The sequence below is a fragment of the Mirounga angustirostris genome, unplaced genomic scaffold (genome assembly GCF_029215605.1).
Source record: "Mirounga angustirostris isolate CCGP_5_RB_7025 unplaced genomic scaffold, mMirAng1.0.hap1 SCAF_1, whole genome shotgun sequence".
NCBI lineage: Eukaryota > Metazoa > Chordata > Mammalia > Carnivora > Phocidae > Mirounga > Mirounga angustirostris.
In genome coordinates, this window is record NW_026991709.1 from 102,338,310 (window position 1) to 102,363,344 (window position 25,035).

Sequence of the window (25,035 nt, forward strand, 5' to 3'; positions counted from 1 at the left end):
GTAGATTCAGCAATTCCACTCCTAGGTATATACACAGGAGAAATGAAAACACGTCCACACAAAAACCAACATGCAAATGTTCATAGCCACATTATTTATGATAGCCAATAACCTGAAAAACCCAAATGCCCATCAAATGATGGAGAAACCAAATATGTTATATCCATGCAATATTTGGCAACATCAAGGAATGAAGTGGGGCACCTTGCTGGTAGTTGGTAGAGGATGCGACTCTTGATCTTGGTGTTGTGAGTTCAAGCCCCATGTTGGGCATAGAGCTTACTTAAAAAAAAAAAAGAAAGAAAGAAAAGAAAAAGAAATGAAGCAATGAAACATGCTACAATATGGATGAACCTTGAAAACATTATGCTAAGTGAAAGAAGCCAGTCACAAAAGGCCACATAATATATTCCATTTAGATGAAATGGCCCGTATAGAAAATAAAAGCAGATTAGTGGTTGCCATGAGACATGGGGAGGGGGAATGGGAGTGACTGCTAATGGGTGTGAGTTTCTTTTTGTGGTGATGAAAATGTTCTGAAATTCAGAAATTAGATTAGTTGCACAACTCTGTACTAAAAACCACTGAATTCTATATTTTAAAAGGGTGAATTTTATAATATGTGAAATATATCTCAATAAAATCATCATTTAAAAAGAAAAAAAGAAAAGGCTTATGAGCAAAAGAATTGAAAACAATTTTAAAACTCTGTAACTATGGTGTTGATATGGTTATTCTGAGTATTTTTATTGGTGCTCTTAAGAACTGGGATTTTGGGCTAGGTGAAAGATATCAAAGTAAAATCCTATGGTTCCTGGATTTGAATTGGAAGTATCAGTTTAAGTTCATGAAAAAAAATTTCCTAGCTCTGTCCACTAAAAGGGCCTAGAAAAGCAATGATCAACTTTTAACAGTGAGCACCCCTAACACTTGAAGGTTTTCTCTCAATACCATTTCCCACATTTCCATAAAATAAACCCGGGTTCACTGAAGAAAAGGCTGATGTGAGGTGTGGTTCAGAAAATATAAAATGTGAATCTGGAACATTTTGTCATACTAAAAAACAAGGGAAGTGATCAAAGACTACAAGATTCTGTCAAAAAAGCTGGCTAAAATTGGATTAATTTGAACATTATATTTATTGGAACACATCAAATATGTTAAAATTAATGAGTTTATGATGCTTAACAATAACATTTATTGGTTGCATTTGGTGTAATGAATCCCCATTTACCCATTACCCACTTACAGCAGTTACCAACTAATGGCTAATTCTTAGTTCATCTATACCACCACCTACTTCTCCATGGCCCAGATTACTTTCAGCAAACCCTTGACAACATATCATTTCATCACTAAAAACACAAAGACTTTTTAACCTAATCTCAATAACAATAAACCGAAAACACTTAACAATAATTCCTTAATATTAGCAAATATCCAGGCACTGTTGAAATTTTTCCAACTCTTTTCTTTTTTAGTTTGTTGAAATTAAGATGCAAATAAGATACAGTCATGGTGATTGGCTGATCTGTAAGTTCCGCTTCCAAATTTTTTACCCTTCATAATTTTCTGTAGTTAAAGAAACTGGGTCATGTCCTGTAGTTTCCCATAGCCTGGATTTTGCCATCTGCAGTCTCATGGTGTCATCTAACATGTTTTGGCCGTACCCACCCTACATCTACTGTATCAGAGAAACTGGAGTGGGCCCAGTAATCTTTTTTTTTTTTTAATTTTATTATGTTATGTTAGTCACCATACAATACATCATTAGTTTTTGATGTAGTGATCCACGATCCATTGTTTTCGTATAACACCCAGTGCTCCATGCAGTACGTGCCCTCCTTAATACCCATCACCGGGCTAACCAATCCCCCTTCCCCCCTGCCCTCTAAAACCCTGTTTGTTTCTCAGAGTCCATAGTCTCTCATGGTTCATCTCTCCCTCCAATTCCCGCCCCCCATTTTTCCCTTCCTTCTCCTAATGTCCTCCATGTTATTCCTTATGTTCCACAAATAAGTGAAACTATATGATAATTGACTTTCTCTGCTTGACTTATTTCACTTAGCATAATCTCCTCCAGTCCCATCCATGTTGATGTAAAAGTTGGGTATTCATCTTTTCTGATGGCTGAGTAATATTCCATTGTATATATGGACCACATCTTCTTTATCCATTCATCTGTTGAAGGGCATCTCGGCTCTTTCCACAGTTTGGCTATTGCGGACACTGCTGCTATGAACATTGGGATGCATATGGCCCTTCTTTTCACTACATCTGTGTCTTTGGGGTAAATACCCAGTAGTGCAATTGCTGGGTCATAGGGTAGCTCTATTTTTAAATTTTTGAGGAGCCTCCACACTGTTTTCCAAAGTTGGGCCCAGTAATCTGTTTTAACAATCCCTCTAGGTAATTCTAAAGCACTCTACAGTTTGAAAACCAGTGCTTTATGTTACTCTTCCTACTTTAGTTTGTTTGAAAGTCTGATAATAAAAAGTGAAAGAGGAAAAATTAGGTTGATGAATGTGTAACAAGGAGAAACTTAGCATGTCTGACTCCATATTGCTTAGATTTCCCTTGCAGAAAGTTCTGCTTAGCCCTGCACTCAGGCATGTTACAGATAAGGTTTGCAAAAACTGCTTTTTACCCAAAATCTACCTCACCCGAGGAGATGAGGAAATACAGGAGATACAGAAATGACTGCGCATGTTTAAGGTTTGCAGAAACTACATGACCAGATTCCTGTATGCAAAGATCAATGGATCAAGGACAAAGAGGTTACACTGTCTTTCTCAGATGTCTACAGATGTCAGTCATCTTTTGACTCCACTCCCTTCCCACCTCCCCCTCTTCCGAACATAACAGAAGCTCAAACCTCATGCCTTGGGAAGATGGTTCTTTGGGACAATAGCCCTCCCATCTCCTTGATTTGTTGACTTTCCAAACAAAGTCACTCTCCTTGCCCCAACATAAAGCCTCTCAACTTAATTGGCCTGTCATGTGGTGAGCAGAACAAGCTTGGACTTGGTAACAAATGTAAGAAACCAAGTTTACACATAACCATGAGAAGCTGGATTAGAGGCTAAGACACAGGTCATGTAATTTTCTCAAGAGTTGGCAGATGAATTGGCAGGGTATTAACAGTGAGCCAGTTGTTAATGATAGTCTTAAACCAAATTACAGATTTTGCTTTTCTCGTAGAACAGTGGCTGTATGTTAAAATCACATAGAGAACTTTAAAAAATATACCCAGATCCCATCCCAAGAATTTCTGGATTTAATTGATTGGATTCCTGGGTTTTGGTATCTTTTATAAAAGCATCCCAGGTGATTCTAATGTGCAACCAGAATTAAGAACCAGTGTCCTAACTTTTCCATGCATAAGAATCCCTGGAAGAGCTCATTAAAAGTTTCCTGGGCCGGGCGCCTGGGTAGCTCAGTTGGTTAAGCGACTGCTTTCGGCTCAGGTCATGATCCTGGAGTCCCTGGATCGAGTCCCGCATCGGGCTCCCTGCTCGGCAGGGAGTCTGCTTCTCCCTCTGACCCTCCCCCCTCTCATGTGCTCTCTCTCATTCTCTCTCAAATAAATAAATAAAATCTTTAAAAAAAAAAATTAAAGAAGTTTCCTGGGCCTTGTATCCCCAGAGGATCAGGTTCTATAAGGTGGAGTTGGGCCCATTAATTTGCATTTCTAACAAGATCACAGGCAGTATAGATGCTGCTGGCCTGGGCATATCCTAAAGTAAGGGATAGTCGGGTTAAAGCAAGAGTAAGTGTTAAGTGAGAGGGATCTTTAAAAATTCATCTTCATCTTACTACTAGTATCACTAAATTACATCTTGGGAGGCTGCCTCATTTCTTTCTAGAGTTTGAAACACAAACGTGAATATTCCATGGCATATTAGAGGAAGAGAAGAGACTTAGAGTGTTAAAAATCTCTTTATTTACTTTTAAAGATTTATTTATTTGTTTGAGAGAGCACAGCAGTGGGGGTGGGTCAGAGGGAGAAGGAGAGAGAGAGAGTCTCAAGCAGACTCCCTGCTGAGTGTGGAGCCTGATGGGGGGCTCAATCTGATGATCCTGAGACCATGACCCGAGCTGAAATCAAGAGTAGGACACTTAATGATGCTTAACTAACTGAGCCACCCAGGTGCCCCTAAAAGTCTGTTTAAAGCACAGATGATAAATCTTTTTGACTTACCAATAATTAATAAATTTACTGACTGGACAAAATAACCTTATCTCCTAACCCCACCCCAAATTTCATAACTATTAAAGACCCATTCTCTGATGATTTGCTTGTGCTTGTATTTTTTTTTTGAAACTAGTCATCTAAAAGAAATCATTTCTTAATTTTAAATAAAAATATACAAATTTAATATAACTTTAATATCATGGTACTGTTATATTCTTTGAAGTTTGTTTTTAGGGATAAGTTGCATGTTGCAGACTTCATTTTTGATGAATCTTACAGACTCTGAAAGAAATCAGAGAAATATAGGGTGATGATAGTATTATCTAAACATTTCTTTCCAGTTTCTCCTCTTAGCTAGGGTTAGGCATCCAAGAGTTCTTAGATACATTTTTCTATGTTTAATTTTAGTAAGGTGTGTCTTTCTCGCTGATTTGGTTCTTTGGGTATTTTAAGATCATACTTTAAAGCAAATAGATTTAAGGGGCACCTGGGTGGCTCAGTCAGTTAAGCATCCAACTCTTGATTTTGGCTCAGGTCATGATCTCAGGATCGTGAGATCGACTCCTGTGTCAAGCTCCACACATAGAGCCTGCTTAAGATTCTTTCCTCTCTCTGCCCCTCTCTGCCACCCCCACTCCCTGCTCTCACACACACTCTCTCTCAAAAAAAAAAAAAGTAAGTAGTTTTAAAATGTGAATCTGTGGTTTTAAAATAAGATCTCTGTTGGATCTACACCATGAGAATAGACTAGATTTAGAATGACAGATGTGCCGTAAGCCTAGTACAATCTGTTAAGTATTGTATATTAACAATCAAGTCTCATTTGCCTATACCAACCACTTAATTTTTATGTAAAATAGTAGTCATGCAGTATTTCATAATTCTGTCAAACACAAATGAGTTAATTTCATTTTATTGCCAGAAGCACATTGTTTATATCCTTGATGTTCTTTGTCTTTACTTATTTTTAAAAAGATGACTTCAACTCATATATATTCTTTTTTTGAACTTGCTTTTCTTAATTTCAGAAAAGAAAGTTTCTAACATTTTCATGCTGCTGATGAAGTGGAAGTTTGTTCATTACCTCCTTCTCGATAACTTTTTTTTATAGGCCTTTTTTTTTTTAAGATTTTATTTATTTATTTGAGAGAGAGAGAGCATGAGGGGGTGAGGGTCTGAGGGAGAAGCAGACTCCCTGCTGAACAGGGAGCCTGACATGGGACTCAGTTCTGGGACCCCAGGATCATGACCTAGCTGAAGGCAGATGCTTAACCAACTGAGCCACCCAGGCACCCTATAGGCCTTTTACTTGAGCAACAGGTAGAGGTTTAAAGGATGGTGGAAGGGAGTTGAAAAAAAGTGTCAGTGAGTGGTAAGAGTCATTCAGCATTTTTATTGTATATATGAACTTTATTGAGAATTTAAAGTCTTTTTGATAGTAGTGTGAATTAATGAATCTTTTTCTGTATTTTTTCCATTTTCTCCACTTTTTTTGTCAGTGAGCCCATGGCTAACAATGAACACATTTGAAACAACAATAATGTGCAACAAAATAAATACCCACCGAAGAGCAACCAAAAAATCAACAACAAAAAAATCAAGACTTAATTTGACTTTAGGCTTTTTAAGGTTGGAAGAATGGAAAGAGAATGTGTATCAATTTAGTCAAATAAGTCATCCTTTTAGCAAATATGTATGTTGCATCTGAAAAATGAAAGAAAATGCATGTAATAGCATCTTTTAAAAGGCTTTTTCTTACTGTCTTATTCACACACACACACACACACACATGCGCACACACACACAGTCTCTTTTGTCCCAGTTGATGCTTATTGATTAGATAACTTTCTCAAAAAGGTAAACTCTAGAAGTTACATTTACTACATTATGAGAAAGAAACAAGAAGAAAATATCCATTAACCTATGCTTTCATGATTTAAAATGTCTATCAGGTATGTCTTAGTTATATTGTGTGTTTAGTTTCAATTTTTAGTGACATTATTGGAATATTATAACCAATATTCCAAATATTATAACCAAAATTCCATCCTTTTAGATGTAGGGACTATAGAGACCTTAAGAATTAATAGTAAAGTGTCTTTTTTTTTCTTCTTCTATAGAATCTTTGTATTTACCCATTCAGTATTATTACTTAAATATAATGATGTGAATGGAAATGGTGTGGGTGTTTTGCAGTGCTTGAGAGATTTTATACACTTCTATCGTATTCTACTGTGTACTTTAAAAATTACATCTGTATCTTCTTCTGTTCAGTACACAATCATTTTATTATGAAAAATATTAATTCTAGGATAAAGACACATTCTTTTAAAAAATCATCTTAAAATGTTAATGTATGCTCAATTTAAAATTTCTTTAAAAATTTTTTTCAGTATATCAATTTTTCTGTCATTCTTTCTTCTCCAGTGGTCATATGCTTTAGAAAAGCCCAACACTGGCAGCATATTTAACATTGCATGGTCAATTGATGGCACTCAGATCGCCGGAGCCTGTGGAAATGGGCATGTTGTTTTTGCACACGTGGTGGAGCAGCGTTGGGAGTGGAAAAATTTTCAAGTAACCTTAACGAAACGAAGAACCATGCAGGTATGATTATGTTCCATGGATGATTAACCCTGCTGCTTTTCACATTAGCTCATGATACAGAATATGGAATTATCTTCACTAATTATATATAAATCAAGTTTATAAAAATTCAGGCACATCAGAAATATTTTAACTATGCCATTAGTGACTTTTTCATGACCTAAGGTAAGATCCTGTCACTGATACAGAACTCGAGTGCCCACAGCTACTGTGGTTGTGGGGTTGAGGCAGGGATGGTAAAACTCGAAGCAGTTAGGGAATATGTGGATTCAGTTGGGGAAGGAGGGAAGAAGCTGTGACAAGTTAGATCTAACTCCTGGGGCTGACCCCATGGCAGGCCTAGCTTGCTAGTCACTGTCAGGGTTACATTATTTTATTTATTTATAATTGTAGAAGCTTATTTAACCTGATTAAAAAAATTTTTTTTTTCCTTTTAAGAATTACCTAAGGCAAGCCGAAGTGGGAAAATGCTAGGAAGTTCTTATTGTGAGTTAGGGAGAGAAAAACAGGTACTTTTAGAGTAAAATAAGACAGGAAGGTTGGAATGTGGCAATGGGAAGTGGGTGGAAATGTTCAGGTCTGAGAACTCCAGTGGGAGGGGTTATCTATGCAATTGTAAGCTTCTTAAGGGCACAGTACTATGTTTTACTCAAGCCCAGTGTCTTACATATGATAAATGTTCAACAAATATTTTAAAAGTTAGTTGACAAAAGGTAGGAGGAAGAGGCCAAAGACAGTGTACCAGTGGCAAACCCTCTGCCAGAGAAAAGGGAACTGTACCTTCTAACTCTTCTTCCTCTTGTCTGTATGAGTTGCCTCTGTCTTCATATTCAGAATTCAGAGTATCGTAATTATTTGGAAGCATATATCTTATAATTTCTAGGGTTATTCAAATATTCTTTAGCCTAAGTATCCAGATTTTTAAATTTGGATAATATGATCACTAGATTCATAATAATTAGGTACATTTTAGTTTTTCTTTGTTATGTTTACTTATTTTTAAATTTTTAAACTTTTTACTATGGAGAATTTAATACCTGCACAGAAGTAGACAGAATAGTATAATGAATCTCTAGGTACTCATCACCCAGCCCTAACAACCATCAACCCATGATCAAGCTGGCCCCACCCATGTCCATATCTTCCTCCTTCCCCAATTATTTTGAAGCCAATTCAGATATCACATTTTATCTGTAAAATGTTCAATATACAGCTAAAAGACAAGGACTCTTTTAACATAACCACAATACCGTTATTGTACCTTAAAAATAATAATTCCTTAATATTATCAAATATCCAGGAAGTATTCAAATTTTCAGTTGTTTCCTACATGTCACATTTTTAAAAGTTTGTTTGAATCAGGATCCAAAATGGTTTACATGTTGCAATTGGTTGACATGTCTTTTAAGTCTCTTAATCTATAGGTTTCCCTTCAATCTCTATTTTAACCCCCTGCGGTTTATTTGTTGAAGAAACCAAGTTGTTTGTCCAGCAGAGTTTCCCATAGTATGGACTTTACTGACTGTATCCCTTTGGTGTGGTTTGACATACTCCTCTGTCTTCCGTATTTACTGTAAATTAGTTTTTGGATCTAGATGTTATGTATAAATAGATATTTCATTAATTAACCTGGCAACGAAAACATTATTCATAGTATTCTATCTATGACAAAGAATGCATTGTGAGTTCTTTTTTTTTAAAGATTTTATTTATTCATTTGAGAAAGAGAGAGAAAGCAAGAGAGCACAAGCCAGGGGGAGGGGCAAAGGGAGAGGGAAAAGCAAACTCCCTGCTGAGCAGGGAGCCTGACGCAGGGCTCGATCCCAGGACCCCAAGATCATGACCTGAGCTGAAGGCAGACACTTAACCAACTGAGCACCCAGGCACCCTGCATTGTGAGTTCTAATCAATTGATTTGGGGACATGATTATTTTATTCAGATAGTATATGGGGAACTAGCTAATATAGTATTGCTAAAATAAATTCTAACCTTAATTTCAAAAATGCCCCAAGATGAGACTATATCTAGAAAGAGGAGTTTTTCTTTCATAATAAAAAGGAGTCATCCTAGAAATTAGAGGATTTTTACATGAGCTAAAATGAATAGTGGAGGTGCTTAAATGACTTACCTAATCCAAATTGTCTTTATAGTTAAAATAATGTTTGTAAATAATCTTCAAAGTTTTAGAACTAGAACACAATTTTAATTTTTTTAAAGGTGTTTTGTTTTATTCTCTCAGTGATTATAAAACATTTGCATTGCATTTTTGCTAAGTTGGGCCTATTCAGTGTTTTTTCTTAGAATACTTTCGTTCACACATTCAACAGATATTTATTGAGTGATCCCTACTTGCCAGGCATTGGGCTAGGCAATGGGAAATGTAGTTGTGATAAAAACAAATTTGGTCCCTGTTCTCACGGAACCTCCTAGATTAGTATGTTGAAAATCTCTCTCTCTCTTTTTTTTTTTTTTCATAAATTCATCTCAAATTGATTTAAGGTAAACAATGAAGAAAGAAACTTATTTCTGTGTGTGAAGTCAAGAAATAGACTTGAGGCATTGTTAGATTCAGAGGCTTATTGTTAACAGGATTTCATCATTTCTCTTCTTTGATTTTCCTTTTCTCTGTATTGGCTTTATTTTTACAAAACCTCTCCCTCATTTATGGCCTTGATAGTTCCAGGCTTACATCTATCAACTTAAAGTCCAATAAGAAGAGTGCTTTACTCCCCACAATGATTTCAACAGAAGTCTCAGCATCAGGTCTCATGTGTCAAGTTTAGGTTGAGTGTATTTAGTTTGTTGGGGAGGATGAGTCAACCCCATCTAAACCTCTTGGTTACTGAGAATAATGGAGAGAATGGTTCCCCAAAGGAAAGCGAAGGCATGCTTACCAGAAAAAAGCATTTGATTCTGGGAAGACAAAAACCAGCATATATCCACTATGGTTTATCCTTTGGCTGTTTGGCGACCATACTGTACTAGTTATCTATTGTTGCTTAATAAATCACCCTAAAATTTAGTGGATTAATGTTTTAACATTTGTTATTTCTCAGTTTCTCTGGGTCAGGAATCCAGGCATGGTTTAGATAGGTTTTCTGGCTTGGAGTCTCTCACAAGGTTACAATCAAGGTGTTGGCCAGGGCTTTAGTCACACCTGAAGGCTCAACTGGGGAGGATTTGCTTCTAAGCTCGCTGACATAGTTGTGGACAGGATTCTGTTTATGATGATCTGCTGAACTGAGGGACTCAGTTTCTTGTTGACTGTTGACTGGAGACCAACTTCAGTTCCTTATATGTAGCCTTTCCAAAGGGTAGCTCACAACTTGGCAGCTTGCTTTATCAGAGCAAGCAAGTGAGAAGGGCCAGAGTGAGTGTGAGCAAGCCATAAGTAACAGTTTTTTATAATCTGAACTCGGAAGTGAAATCTCATCATTTTTACCATATTCTGTTCACTAAAAGCAAGCTGCTAGATCCGATGCACACAGAAGTGGAAAGACATAATACATGGATGTGAATAATAGGAGGTGGAGATCACTGAGAGCCACTTTACCAACCACTTTACGTAACTAATGCAGCTATTCTGTATGCAACTGAAAACAAGCCCATCCCTCCCTAAAAGAAGATAACTTAGACTCATCCACATACTCCATCCAGTTCTAGATCTCTGATTTGGAAAACTATAAATAAATGTGATTTTTACTTATTCTTCTCCCTCCCCCCCCCGCCCATATTGCTAACCTACAGTGATGAAGGGAAAACAGGATGGCTGTGATGAAAACAATTTGGAAAAGAGGAGAGGGAAAACAACACACTGATTACCAGGTCCATAGCTAAAAGCCAGCTGGCCAGGAATATACCGAGAACTCTTTTTCTTTGCAGTAGAGTTAGTTGCTTGGTTAATTTGGCAACTCTGGTGTGCTTTTCTGGGAAGGTCTCCTACTTGGGAGAATTCCCTTTCTGGGGACTGTACATTAAGCAGCACTTAGTTTTCTTGTAAGGTGGGGCCATGGATTGTCATAGGGACTGAACAATCACTTTTTTTTGTTTGCCTGGTTTAGAGTTTCACAATTTCCTTAGAAACTTAGTAGACTGTTGGTTGGTTTGTGTTTTTTTTTTTTTTAAAGATTTTATTTATTTATTTGAGACAGAGAGAATGAGAGAGAGAGAGCACATGAGAGGGAGGAGGGTCAGAGGGAGAAGCAGGCTCCCTGCCGAGCAGGGAGCCCGATGCGGGACTCGATCCAGGGACTCCAGGATCATGACCTGAGCCAAAAGCAGTCGCTTAACCAACTGAGCCACCCAGGCGCCCGGTTTGTGTTTTATTAATTCAGAAACCAGAGATCACGTTGAGTCCAAATTGTTAAATATGGAGCTGGACCTGGAAGTTGCTACCTGGCAATAGGCTTTATTTTTACCTGTCTCCCTGGACCTCAGCTTTTCTGGGTACAGTAACCTGGAGTGGATGATTCTTTCTGAAAGAAATAGTTGATGTCTTTGTTAGGAAGAAATGCCTAGAAGGGAGAGAGTATTGGTGAAGGAGATGAAGCATTTCTTAGGTCTCCTCTTTACCTTTTTTGTCTCTCCTGCTACTCTCAGTTTAGCAAGGGGCACAGCTTTGGCTTTTAATAGTTGCCATAATTCAAGATTGAGTTTTAGTCACTCTATCTTTTGTAAAGATAAGAATTAATAATAGCGTGATTTTAAGGATTGAGATGATATATGTAAAACAAAAATAAATGATAAGTATTGCTATGATTATATCTATGATAGGATTAAATGAGTATTCTGGAAATGTGGAAGTCTAAATATTGTGGTCAGGTAGAAGTATTAGGTGATACAGATATCAAGAGGTTAATCTTGGAAGCACCCTAAATTGAACAGAGTAAATGGGTGCATTTTAAAATTGGACACAATGGCTGGGTGCCTGGGTGGCTCAGTTGTTAAGCGTCTGCCTTCGGCTCAGGTCATGATCCCAGGGTCCTGGGATCGAGTCCCACATCGGGCTCCCTGCTCGGCAGGAAGCCTGCTTCTCCCTCTCCCACTCCCCCTGCTTGTGTTCCTGCTCTCGCTATCTCTCTGTCAAATAAATAAATAAAATCTTTAAAAATAAAATAAAATAAAATAAAATTGAACACAATGGGGCACCTGGGTGGCTCAGTCGGTTGGGCGTCCGACTCTTGATTTTGCCTCAGGTCATGATCTCCGGGTTGTGGGATTGAGCCCTGCCTCAGACTCTGTGCTTGGGGTGGTGGGGGGGGCTCTGCTTGAGGATTCTCTCCCTCTCCCTCTGCCCCTCCCTTCTCTCTCAAATGAGTGAATAAATCTTTAAAAAAATAAAATTCACCACAGGACATTTCTGATGTGGGATTCACCATAGTTTTGAAATTATAACCACAATTGTCAGAGTGTGTTTAGTTTTGTTATTATGGCTGAGATGTTTTATTCCTTTTTAGTTCTAGTGTTCCATATTCACAAAAAAGGGAGTTCCCTCATGGGAAGCTTTAGGCAAATATGAATTTTAAGAAATCTCTCTATAATTGAATAATGGCAGAGACTTATACAATCGTACTGTTAAATATTGAATTTCCCCAACTTATATTAGCAGCCAGTTTGTTTCACTGTGTATCATGTTGCTATAAAGAAACTACCATGTAAGTTCCTTTAAAAACTTTCATTCCATTCCATTAGCTTTAAAATATTTTTAAGAGAGGATGGTATTTTGGGCCTTTAAAAAAGTCTCTGGGAGCCTAGATTTCTGGTGAGGTGGTATCATTAAGTTCACACTTGGAAGAAAGAGACGTATCTATGGCTCCAAAGAGATCAATAACATACGAAATATATGTATTTTTAAAAAGTCTTAGCTCAGGACTCCTGGGTGGCTCAGTTGGTTAGGCGTCTGCCTCTGGCTCAGGTCATGATCCCAGAATCCTGGGATCGAGGCCCACATCAGGCTCCTTGCTCAGCAGGGAGTCTGCTTCTCCCTCTCCCTCTGCCTGCCGCTCCCCCTGCTTGTGCCACCCCCTGCAAATAAATAAAATTTTAAAAAATAAAAATAAAATAAAAATAAGACTTATCTGGACTCAAAAACAAGGTAAACATCTCTGTGGAGCAGAAATGGAACAAAAATGGAGAGTGTGGAATGAAGTCCCTGACCTGCTGGACTCCTGGTTGAGAAGCCAGGGGGCAAAGGCAGTGCAGAGAGTGGCTCTGCTGGCTAATTGAACTAAAAGTACTTGAAGTGAGACGAGTGGCCTGATCTAGGTCTCTTTAAAATCAGAGCATGGGCATCTGTAAGATCGTTGTCTTCTCCCCTTCATGAAAGACCTCACAAAGATTTAAAGAGAGACTCGCAGAGTTGCCACCTGCTGCTCGGTTCTAGGGGACCCATTCACTTAGCCCTGGAGTTGTGTAGCATACAACGTGCAGCATCCTTCCATAGCTTTGCGGACACAACTCAGCCTTCTCACTGAAAGCACTCTTTGCATTTTTGTTTCAAGTAAAAATTGGCTGATTCCTGAGAGCAGTGTTGCTTCTACAGACTTCTCAAGTCAAGTCTTGTCAAGAAGACAAGAGAGACACAGTGAGAGAGGTAACACAAGCAGGGGGAGTAGGAGGGGGAGAAGCAGGCTTCCCGCGGAGCAGGGAGCCCGATGTCGGGCTTGATCCCAGGACCCCGGGACCATGACCTGAGCCGAAGGCAGACACTTAACGACTGAGCCGTCCAGGCGCCCCTAAAAGATGAAACTGTTTATTTTAACATAACCATAGTAGCATTTCACATTTCTCTAGTTGTTTCCTAAATTATATCTTTCTATGATAACACGTCCCACTTCTCCAGTTATTTTCTAAATACATATTTATATAGTTGGTTTGTTTATGTCAGGAAACAAAGTTTCACATTGCATTTAGTTAATTTGTCTCCTCAGTGTTTTTTTTTTTAATTTTATTATGTTAGTTACCATATTATGTTTTGTTAGTCATTAGTTTGTTTTTTTTTAAGATTTTATTTATTTATTTGAGAGAGAGAGAATGAGAGACAGAGAGCATGAGAGGGAGGAGGGTCAGAGGGAGAAGCAGACTCCCTGCCAAGCAGGGAGCCCGATGCGGGACTCGATCCCAGGACTCCAGGATCATGACCTGAGCCGAAGGCAGTCGCTTAACCAACTGAGCCACCCAGGCGCCCAGTCATTAGTTTTTGTTGTAGTGTTCCATGATTCATTGTTTGCATATAACACCCAGTACTCCATGCAGTACGTGCCCTTTTTAATACCCATCACCAGGTTAACCCATCCCCCCCCATAAAACCCTCAGTTTGTTTCTCAGAGTCCATAGTCTCTCATAGTTCATCTCTCCTCCTTATTTCCCCCCCCTTCATTTTTCCCTTCCTACTATCTTCTTTTTTTAACATATAATGTATTATTTATTTCGGAGGTACAGGTCTGTGATTCATCAGTCTTAACACAATTCACAGCACTCACCATAGCACATACCCTCCCCAATGTCCATCACCCAGCCACCCCATCCCTCCCACCCCCCACCACTCCAGCAACCCTCAGTTTGTTTCCTGAGATTAAGAGTCTCTTATGGTTTGTCTCCTCTCTGGTTTCATCTTGTTTCATTTTTTCCTCTCTTCCCTATTCTCCTCCCTTCCCCTATGTTTCTCAAATTCCTCATATGAGTGAGATCATATGATACTTGTCTTTCTCTGATTGACTTATTTCACTTAGCATAATACCCTCTAGTTCCCCACCAACATCTGTCATTTCCTGACTTGTTAATTTTAGCCATTTTGACTGGTGTGAGGTGGTATCTCATTGAGGTTTTGATTTGGATTTCCCTCATGCCGAGCGATGTTGAGCACTTTTTCATGTGTCTGTTGGCCATTTGGATGTCTTTTTTGCAGAAATGTCTGTTCATGTCTTCTGCCCATTTCTTGATTGGATTATTTGTTCTTTGAGTGTTGAGTTTGAGAAGTTCTTTATAGATTTTGGATACTAGCCCTTTATCTGATATGTCATTTGCAAATATCTTCTCCCCTTCTGTCGGTTGTTTTTTGGTTTTGTTGACTGTTTCCTCTGCTGTGCAAAAGCTTTTTATCTTGTTGAAGTCCCAATAGTTCATTTTTGCCCTTGCTTCCCTTGCCTTTGGCAATGTGTCTAGGAAGAAGTTGCTGCGCTGAGGTTGAAGAGGTTGCTGCCTGTGTTCTCCTCTAGGATTTTGATGGATTCCTGTCTCACATTGAGGTCTTTCATCCATTTTGAGTCTATTTTTGTGTGTGGTGTAAGGAAATGGTCCAGTTTCATTCTTCTGCATGTGGCTGTCCAATTTTCCCAACACCATTTGTTGAAGAGACTATCTTTTTTCCATTGGACATTCTTTCCTGCTTTGTCAAAGATTAGTTGACCATAGAGTTGAGGGTCCATTTCTGGGCTCTCTATTCTTTTCCATTGATCTATGGGTCTGTTTTTGTGCCAGTACCATACTGTCTTGATGATTACTGCTTTGTAACAGAGCTTGAAGTCTGGAATTGTGATGTCACCAGCTTTACTTTTCTTTTTCAACATTCCTCTGGCTATTCGGGGTCTTTTCTGGTTCCATACAAATTTTAGGATTATCTGTTCTATTTATTTGAAAAAAGTGGATGGTATTTTGATAGGGATTGCATTAAATGTGTAGATTGCTCTAGGTAGCATAGACATTTTCACAATATTTGGTCTTCCAATCCATGAGCATGGAACATTTTTCCATTTCTTTGTGTCTTCCTCAATTTCTTTCATGAGTATTCTATAGTTTTCTGAGTACAGATTCTTTGCCTCTTTGGTTAGATTTATTCCTAGGTATCTTATGGTTTTGGGTGCAATTGTAAATGGGATGGACTCCTTAATTTCTCTTTCTTCTGTCTTGTTGGTGGTGTATAGAAATGCAACTGATTTCTGTGGGTTGATTTTATATCCTGCCACTTTACTGAATTCCTGTATGAGTTCTAGCAGTTTTGGGATGGAGTCTTTTGGGTTTTCCCCATAAAGTATCATATCATCTGCAAAGAGTGAGAGTTTGACTACTTCTTTGCCGATTCAGATGCCTTTTATTTCTTTTTGTTGTCTGATTGCTGAGGCTAGGACTTCTAGTACACTGTTGAATAGCAGTGGTGATAGTGGACATCCCTGCTGTGTTCCTGACCTTAGGGGAAAAGGTCTTAGTTTTTCCCATTGAGAATGATATTCGCTGTGGGTTTTTCATAGATGGCTTTTATGATATTGAGGTATGTACCCTCCCTATCCCTACACTCTGAAGAGTTTTAATCAAGAAAGGATGCTATACTTTGTCAAATGCTTTTTCTGCATCTGTTGAGAAGATCATATGGTTCTTGTTCTTTCTTTTATTAATGTATTGTATCACATTGACTGATGTGCAGATGTTGAACCAACCTTGCAGCCCAGGAATAAATCCCAGTTGGTTGTGGTGAATAATCCTTTTAATGTGATGATGGATCCTATTGACTAGTATTTTGATGAGAATTTTTACATCCATGTTCATCAGGGATATTGGTCTGTAATTCTCCTTTGTGATGGGATCTTTGTCTGGTTTTGGGATCAAGGTAATGCTGGCCTCATAAAATGAGTTTGGAAGTTTTCCTTCCATATCTATTTTTTGGAACAGTTTCAGAAGAATAGGTATTATCCCAGTGAAGAAACAGTCAGATGTCTTACCTCCTATCCTAGTCCCAGAGCCTGTAAAGAAGAATAGGTATTAATTCTTCTTTAAATGTTTGGTAGAATTCCCCTGGGAAGCCATTTGGCCCTGGGCTCTTGTTTGTTAGGAGATTTTTGATTACTGCTTCAATTTCCTTACTGGCTGTGGGTCTGTTCAGGTTTTCTGTTTCTTCCTGGTTCAGTTTTGGTAGTTTATATGTCTCTAGGAATGCATCCATTTCTTCCAGATTGTCTAATTTGCTGGCATATAGGTTGCTCATAATATGTTCTTATAATTGTTTGTATTCCTTTGGTGTTGGTTGTGATCTCTCTTCTTTCATTCATGATTTTATTTATTTGGGTCATTTCTCTTTTCTTTTGGTAAGTCTGGCCAAGGGTTTATCAATCTTACTAATTTTTTCAAAGAACCAGCTCCTAGTTTCATTGATCTGTTCTACTGTTCTTTTGGTTTCTATTTCATTGATTTCTCCTCTGATCTTTATTATTTCTCTTCTCCTGCTGGGTTTAGGCTTTATTTGCTGTTCTTTCTCCAGCTCCTTTAGGTGTAGGGTTAGGTTGTGTATTTCGGACCTTTCTTGTTTCTTGAGAAAGGCTTGTATTGCTATATACTTTCCTCTTCGGACAGCCTTTGCTGCATCCCAAAGATTTTGAACAGTTGTGTTTTCATTTTCATTGGTTTCCATGAAGTTTTAAAATTCTTCTTTAATTTCCTTGTTGACCCATTCATTCTTTAGTAGGATGCTCTTTAACCTCCATGTATTTGAGTTCTTTCCAACTTTCCTCTTGTGATTGAGTTCTAGTTTCAAAGCATTGTGGTCCAAAAATATGCAGGGAACGATCCCAATCTTTTGGTACTAGTTGAGACCTGATTTGTGACCTAGGATGTGATCTATTCTGGCGAATGTTCCATGGGCACTAGAGAAGAATGTGTATTCTGTTGCTTTGGGATGGAATGTTCTGAATATATCTCTGAAGTCCATTTGGTCCAGTGTGTCATTTAAAGTCTTTATTTCCTTGTTGATCTTTTGCTTAGATGATCTGTCCATTTCAGTGAGGGGGGTGTTAAAGTCCCCTACTATTATTGTACTGTTGTTGATGTGTTTCTTTGATTTTGTTATTAATTGGCTGCTCCCATGTTAGGGGCATAGATATTTACAATTGTTACATCTTCTTGTTGGATAGACCCTTTAAGTAGGATATAGTGTCCTTCCTCATCTCTTATTATAGTCTTTGGTTTAAAATCTAATTTCTCTGATATAAGGATTGCCACACCAGCTTTCCTTTGATGTCCATTAGCATGTTAAATTGTTTTCCACCCCGTCACTTTCAACTGGAGGTGTCTTTGGGTCTAAAATGAGTCTCTTGCAGGCAGCATATTGTTGGGTCTTGTTTTTTCATCCGATCTGATAGCCTGTGTCTTTTGATTGGGGCATTTAGCCCATTTACATTCCAGGGTAACTATTGAAAGATATGAATTTAGTGCCATAGTATTGCCATAGTATTGCCTACAGTACACCTTACATAGTATTGTAAGGTGACTGTTACCGTATATTGTCTCTAGTCCTTTCTGGTCTATGTTACTTTTAGGCTCTCTCTTTGCTTAGAGGACCCTTTTTCAATATTTCTTGTAGGGCTGGCTTGGTGTTTGCAAATTCTTTTAACTTTTTTTTTTTTTTTTAGATTTTTTAAAAGATTTTTAAAGATTTTATTTATTTATTTATTTGACAGAGAGAAATATTAGACAGCCAGAGAGGGAACACAAGCAGGGGGAGTGGGCAGAGGGAGAAGCAGGCTTCCTGCTGAGCAGGGAGCCCGTTGCGGGGCTCGATCCCAGAACCCTGGGATCATGACCTGAGCCAAAGGCAGACGATTAACAACTGAGCCACCCAGGCACCCCTGCAAATTCTTTTAGTTTTTGTTTGTCCTGGAAGCTTTTTATCTCTCCTTCTATTTTCAATGACAGCCTAGCTGGATATAGTGTTCTTGGCTGCATATTTTTCTTGTTTAGTGCTCTGAATATATCATGCCAGTCCTTTCTGGCCTGCCAGGTCTCTGTGGATAGGTCTGCTGCCAATCTAATGTTTCTACCATTCTCTTCAGTCTTTTTAAATCTGAAATAATTTCTTCTCTTTATTTGCTTAAGAAACCAGGTGGTTTGTTCTGCTGAATTTTTCACATTTTCCCGTTTGCATCCTTATGGGATAAGATTCGATTTAACATGTTCATCTAGCCCCGGTATTTCCTGTAGACTGGTTATTAGATTTAGAGCCTTGATAAGTATAAAGAACACTTTGTAAGTAATGTTATGGACTTCCTATTGCATCACATCAAGAGACAACATATGTCTGCTTATCTCTCTTTTAGTGATGTTATGGTTAATCAATATGCTTAGGTATTGTAAGTCTTGATTCATCAATCATAAAAAAAAAAGTCTGAAGAGCTCATTAGGCTTTTACTTTAATATTTTTAGCAGCCATTGATAATACTTGTCTAGAACCATGTTTCATTGGGATTTGCAAAATGGTAATCTTGTAATTCTACCATTCCTTCTGCATTTATTAGCTAAAGTTCTTCCATAAGACACTGCCTTTTCAACCATTTGGTTACTCTGAGGTGAAACAGTTCTGAACTATTTTCTATATTTACCAATTTTCAAATAATGAGTTGATTTCCCCATGAGTGTTGTTGTCATTGATGATGATGTAATCATTATAAACTTGCAGATTTTAAAATTTTTGATGTGTTTCAATCCATTGCAGTTATTATTCTTTTCAATGCTCAAATGGTCCCATCTTTGGCCTATTTATCTGTCTATTTATCTATCTATCTATCTATCTATCTATCTATCTATCTATCTTACACATATATATATATACATACAAACATATATATTAAACTATATCCCACAATATAGTTTAAAATAACAACATCAGGGCGCCTGGGTGGCTCAGATGGTTAAGTGTCTGCCTTCAGCTCAGGTCATGATCCCAGGGTCCTGGGATCGAGTCCCGCGTCAGACTCCCTGCTCAGCGGGGGCCTGCTTTTCCCCCTCCCTTTGCTTCTCCCCCTGCTCACATTCTCTCTTTCTCTCTCTGTATCTCTGTGTCTCGAATGAATAAATTAAAAAAAACCTTAAAAAAATAAAATAAAATAACATTAATATTATTCTGATAATATGTTATGAATACTGTTTTAGATTTCTTGTTTTGCTTCTTTAACATAAACAAATCCATATATCACAGGCAGGGCCCACCCCCAACTCCTCAGGACTCCTGTTATTTCTGTGCTTAGCAAGCGCCCCAGAAGCTGCCCCATCTCAGGGTCATGAGGGACAGCAAGATGGCGTCTGCCGGCAGGGTCGTTCAGGTAGTCAAGCCACATATTCTATTAGTATGGGATTCTTTTTTTTTTTTTTTTTTTTTTAAGATTTTATTTATTTATTTTATTAGAGAGCGAGCGAGAAACAGCATGAGAGGAGAGGGTCAGAGGGAGAAGCAGACTCCCCGCCGAGCAGGGAGCCCGATGCGGGACTCGATCCCGGGACTCCAGGATCATGACCTGAGCCGAAGGCAGTCGCTTAACCAACTGAGCCACCCAGGCGCCCTAGTATGGGATTCTGACAGAAGAGACAATTCCTAAACCCAGTGTATCAGAAGTTTTCAGATCAGCAGGACTATCCTCTCACTCTTCTTTAATTTCACAGCATTTTTTTTTTTTAAGATTTTATTTATTTATTTGAGAGAGAGAGAGAGAGCACAAGCAGGGGGAGTGGAAGGCAGAGGGAGAAGCAGGCTCACCGAGCAGGGAGCCTGATGCGAGGCTCAATCCCAGGACCCTGGGATCATGACCTGAGCCGAAGGCAGACGCTTAATGAGTGAGCCCCCCAGGTGCCCTAGTTTCACAGCATTCTAAGGGAAGTAAATCACCAGATTTGCTGATTCATCAGGGTCCACTGGACACTGCAGAAATAATAAAAATATTACCTCAGAAATACAGAAGGAAACTTGTATCTCAAAACTTGTATCTCAAGAAGAAATTGAATTTATCCAATGTGGAGGTCCGGAATAATCACTGACAGTATGGCTGCTGTTTGTCATCAGAGAAAAGAATGGTCTTTACAATAAAGGACTTATAAAGTGGCACATGAGAAATTATACAGTAAACAACATGAATAAATATTCTGTTAAAAAAATGAAATATAGAAAATTTAGATGGATACTTGTTATCTCCCAATATATGTATCTTAGTCAGCCTCTCCATAAGCTTACCTAATTGTTTATATACTGATTAAAGTATACACTTAAAAAAAACAAATCCAGGGGCGCCTGGGTGGCTCAGTTGTTAAGCGTCTGCCTTCGGCTCAGGTCATGATCCCGGGGTCCTGGGATCGAGCCCCACCTCGGGCTCCCTGCTCGGTAGGAAGCCTGCTTCTCCCTCTCCCACCCCCCCTGCTTGTGTTCCCTCTCTTGCTGTGTCTTTTTCTGTCAAATAAATAAAATCTTTAAAAAAAAAACAAAAACAAATCCATATATCTTCATATCCTTCCTTTTATTAGATAAAAGGTATTAGACTAGACACATTGTTTTACATCTTGCATTTTTCACCTTACACTATATCCTAGAGATCACTCTATAGATCTTATTTCTTTTTAGAGCTGTATAGTATTCTACTTTGTGAATATACCATAGTTTATTCAGTCTATCACTTATTGATAGACATTTGGGCTGTTTCCAGTCTTTTCCTATTACCAATAGAGCTGTATATAGTAACAACCTTTCATGTGTGTGTTATTTCATGATTTTGCTTATTTATCTTTGTGATAGAATTCTACAAGTAAGATTGCTGGGTCAAGGAATATATGTATATGTAATTTTGCTATCTCCATCATGGTGGTAGTTTCGTGGAGATGGGAGTTGAAGAGCAGATAATAAAAATGTAATATGCCTTATAGGTATAAGTGCTTTGAAGAAGTACCTTAAAGAAGTTTGTCTTTCTCTTTTTATCTCCGTACCCTTTCTACAATTGCCACATTATATTTAGAAAGATGCTAACATTTTGAGGGGAATTTAAAGAAATGCTAAGTTCTAGGTACAATTAATCTCTTTTTCTCTACTTTCACCTCTTACTACAATGTCCTACCCATCTGGTATTGACAAGAGATTAGATAAATTTAACTTGCTCAACATTTTTCTTAATTTGTTGCAGATTGTCTGTCAACTTAAGGTTGTTAGCAGATACTGCCAAGTGTTAAAATCCTTGCTAGCTTTATTCTGCTACTTTTGTAACAGTTTGACTATCATAAGTAAAATTTTTATTTGTTAGTTAGTACTTAGCTTCCTTATATATTATCTCTATGTAATGGTAGTATTTGTGCCCCTCTGTGCAGCTTGACTTCTTCACAGTTGGTGTCTTTACTAATACCTCCCACTCCATTTTGATTTTTTAAATTATTACATCTCTTTTTTTTAGAACTTAAATTTTAAAGTAAAACCTAGCCCTAAAAAGAGATATTCTTACTGTCTGGGCAGAAATCATATAGTCTCTTTCCAACTCCAATATGCCATATATATTTTTTACTATATCTCAATGTTATAGCATTTTTCACCTATTTCTCCATTGTTACATCATTGAGATTGGCTTTCAGGTTAGAAATCTACATTTCTAAGTTTTTTGTGTGTCTTTCTTTTGTTGGTTGATTTTTATACCCAAATATGTCATCTTATGCCCAGTTCCTACTGAATTTTTTTTATATGAGTAGGTAATCCAGAGTGCATTGAATTTTATGCTTCAAAATCTTGCTAACTTACCTAATTAAAATTCTGATGTATTTTAATGTTGTTTTTTGGTGTTTCCTTTTTCCTTGTTTAGGTTCGTAATGTTCTTAATGATGCAGTGGATTTACTGGAATTCCGTGATAGAGTCATTAAAGCATCTTTGAACTATGCACACTTAGTTGTTTCAACGTCTCTTCAATGTTATGTGTTCTCGTAAGCATCTTGGCATTTCTTAAAAATTCAAAGTTTTGTCTATGATGAGGAAATTTATTTTCAAGCTTTCCTATCAACATGGTTTGGTTCTAAATTTAATTTTCTTAAAACCTCACTTATCCTGAACTTACTCCCAACCAAAAAGTGATTTAAAAATGAGGTATAAGCAGTGAAAATAAATCTAATAAAGTTTGTGCATCAGAAGTTAATAATCATTTTTATAATAGAAAATACTTTCTCTGAGATAGTGTTTACTCTTACTTTCCTCACAGTCCCAAGGAATTTAGTGTAACTTGATTTCAAAGCCCAGAGGAGCAGCTGATAAATGATGGGAAAAGGACCCACCTCACCACTGGAAGAGAGAGGACAGCTAGCAGCCTGACAACAGGCTGAAAGATGTTCAGTAAGGACACAAGGAGGTATTCAGGCTTAGTGTTATAGCCTAGGGTAATCTTGGCTGTTCATATTGAAAATCCAGAGTTGCCCATAAATAATGAAAGAAAATATGTTCAATCTATTTTGTGTTAGAAAGCAGGGAATAATTCAGTACATCCAAGAAACTTGTGCCTAAAACAAATATATTTGGTATTTTCCAAAGTGTAACTCAATATCTGCTGATAAATGTTGAACTGGCTTTTTGGAAACAAACAAACCAACCTGATTTGCAGTGTTTGCCTATTTCTATAACGTAAATACTTCTACCAAGGCTGATTTCAAGATACCAATATGATGTCACTGAAGGCAGAATTGAAAAGAGATGCACAGTAGCAAGCCATTATATAGAATTGCCATCATATAGATATAACAGATGTAAATAATCTCAAGTGCATAGATAATAGTAAAAGGTAGTAAAATCATCTGGAAGTAATAGGTTTGGAGTACTTACTGTCTTTGTTTTGAATATAATTTGCTTAATTATAAGTTTATATAATTTAATTTTAAAAAATACCTCTATTTGACAGTTGGCCTGCAAAACTCCTGAAAATATACCACTTGGTACAAGCTGGCTCTAAGCATGCCACCAGTTGACTTCTCAACTATCCAGGAAACTCAAGTAACCACGATGTTACTTTCAAGAGTTGTGAACAGTTAACGATTGTTTTTTATATTCTGTGCTTATCTTTATAAAATCATGTGGTTATAGTTTAATCATTGAATATAAAATTGAAGATAAGGACTATATGTGTCTTATTCACAATTGTACACCCAGTACCCAGCACCGTGTTCAACATGTAGTAGGTACTTAATAAAAAAAAATTCTTGGATGAATAAATGAATCAAAAAATAAAGTATAGTGGTATCTTGGATTCCTAAGCCCAGTAATACACAGCACAAAGATATCCAATTTGATTAACAGTAACATTTATTACAACTATATATTAAAAATTCTCACTCACTATGTATAAATCTGCTACTAATCAGAATCTGCAACTTAGGACAGCAACCAAGAATTAAATGGGAGAAGCAGAGAAGAGAGGGGACAAAGAAACAGGTAGCTCAATTTAACTGAAATTTTTTTCTTACATGAAGGAGAAGGAGCAACAGTAAGACTCTGGGAAAAGTCAAGAAAGATACCCAGTTACACAGTTGCTATATAGGGGAGGGATTATAGAATGTGAAGAAATTTCACAATCACTTAGTACACATAGTCATTTGAATAATTAATTTTCATGGACTTGAGAAAAAATAGAGAAGATCTCTTCAATTTCGGGTTTGTTTGAAGAAAGGTAGGGCTCTTAACCACCCCAAGTGATGGGTTTGTTCTGCTAGTTTTAGTGGCAATGACATACTTGAATCCACAGGATTAGTATCGTGTTACTTGTATTAGAGAGGTTGCTTTTTAAAATACTCAAAAGTTTAGCAGCTGTGATTTAATTTTGTCACTCTACTTTTCACATACTAGTTAATATGTGGCAAAATATAAGATTGCTTTTCTTCTTTTCTGGTTTAGTCTTGCCTCCCCTCTCTTGTCAAGACATTTATTAAAGTACAAAATATTTATTAAAGTGAAATACCAGGGAGCAATAGTGGGAATGAGGTAGTGCTGAGACCTATTTTCACCAAAATATATTTCATTAAATTAAAAAACCTAGTGTTTTTATTTTCTTTATTTATGTATTAAAGATTTTATTTTTAAGTAATATCTACACCCAACGTGGGGCTCAAACTCACAGCTCCGAGATCAAGTCGCATCCTCTACTGACTGAGCCAGCCAGAGGCCCCAAAAAACCTACTAGTATTTTAGATAACAACAACTATCGTTTATCGAGCACTATTATACTGTCTGTTATGGTCCTGGTCTAATTTACCCTGTGTGTTGAGTATTATTATTCCCATTTTACAAGAGGAAGAAACTAAAGGACACACAGAGTATTTAAGTAATTCACCCTAGGTCAAATTACTAAACTGCCTTACTAAAGGAAGAGCTGGGGTTTGACTCTTAGTTCTTAATAGCTGATACCCCTATTTTAGTAATAAAAATATAATTTTTAAAACAAGCATGTAAGCAATATAGTGGTTTATATGAAA

General features: G+C 37.5%; 1 protein-coding gene and 1 non-coding gene across 4 annotated transcripts in view; both read left to right on the forward strand.

Annotated features, from left to right (window-relative positions):
• IFT80 (intraflagellar transport 80) overlaps positions 1 to 25,035 on the forward strand; it is a 126,097-nt gene that overhangs the window by 62,406 nt on the left and 38,656 nt on the right. For all 3 annotated transcript variants that reach the window (XM_064585774.1, XM_064585775.1, XM_064585776.1), the window contains 2 exons: positions 6,623 to 6,802; positions 22,388 to 22,506. In XM_064585774.1, coding sequence (XP_064441844.1) covers positions 6,623 to 6,802; positions 22,388 to 22,506 — 299 coding nt within the window. The remainder of the gene's footprint in view (positions 1 to 6,622; positions 6,803 to 22,387; positions 22,507 to 25,035) is intronic.
• LOC135362846 (small nucleolar RNA SNORD22) lies at positions 16,487 to 16,596 on the forward strand. The gene has a single exon (XR_010408201.1). It is a non-coding gene; the product is annotated as a small nucleolar RNA SNORD22 (small nucleolar RNA).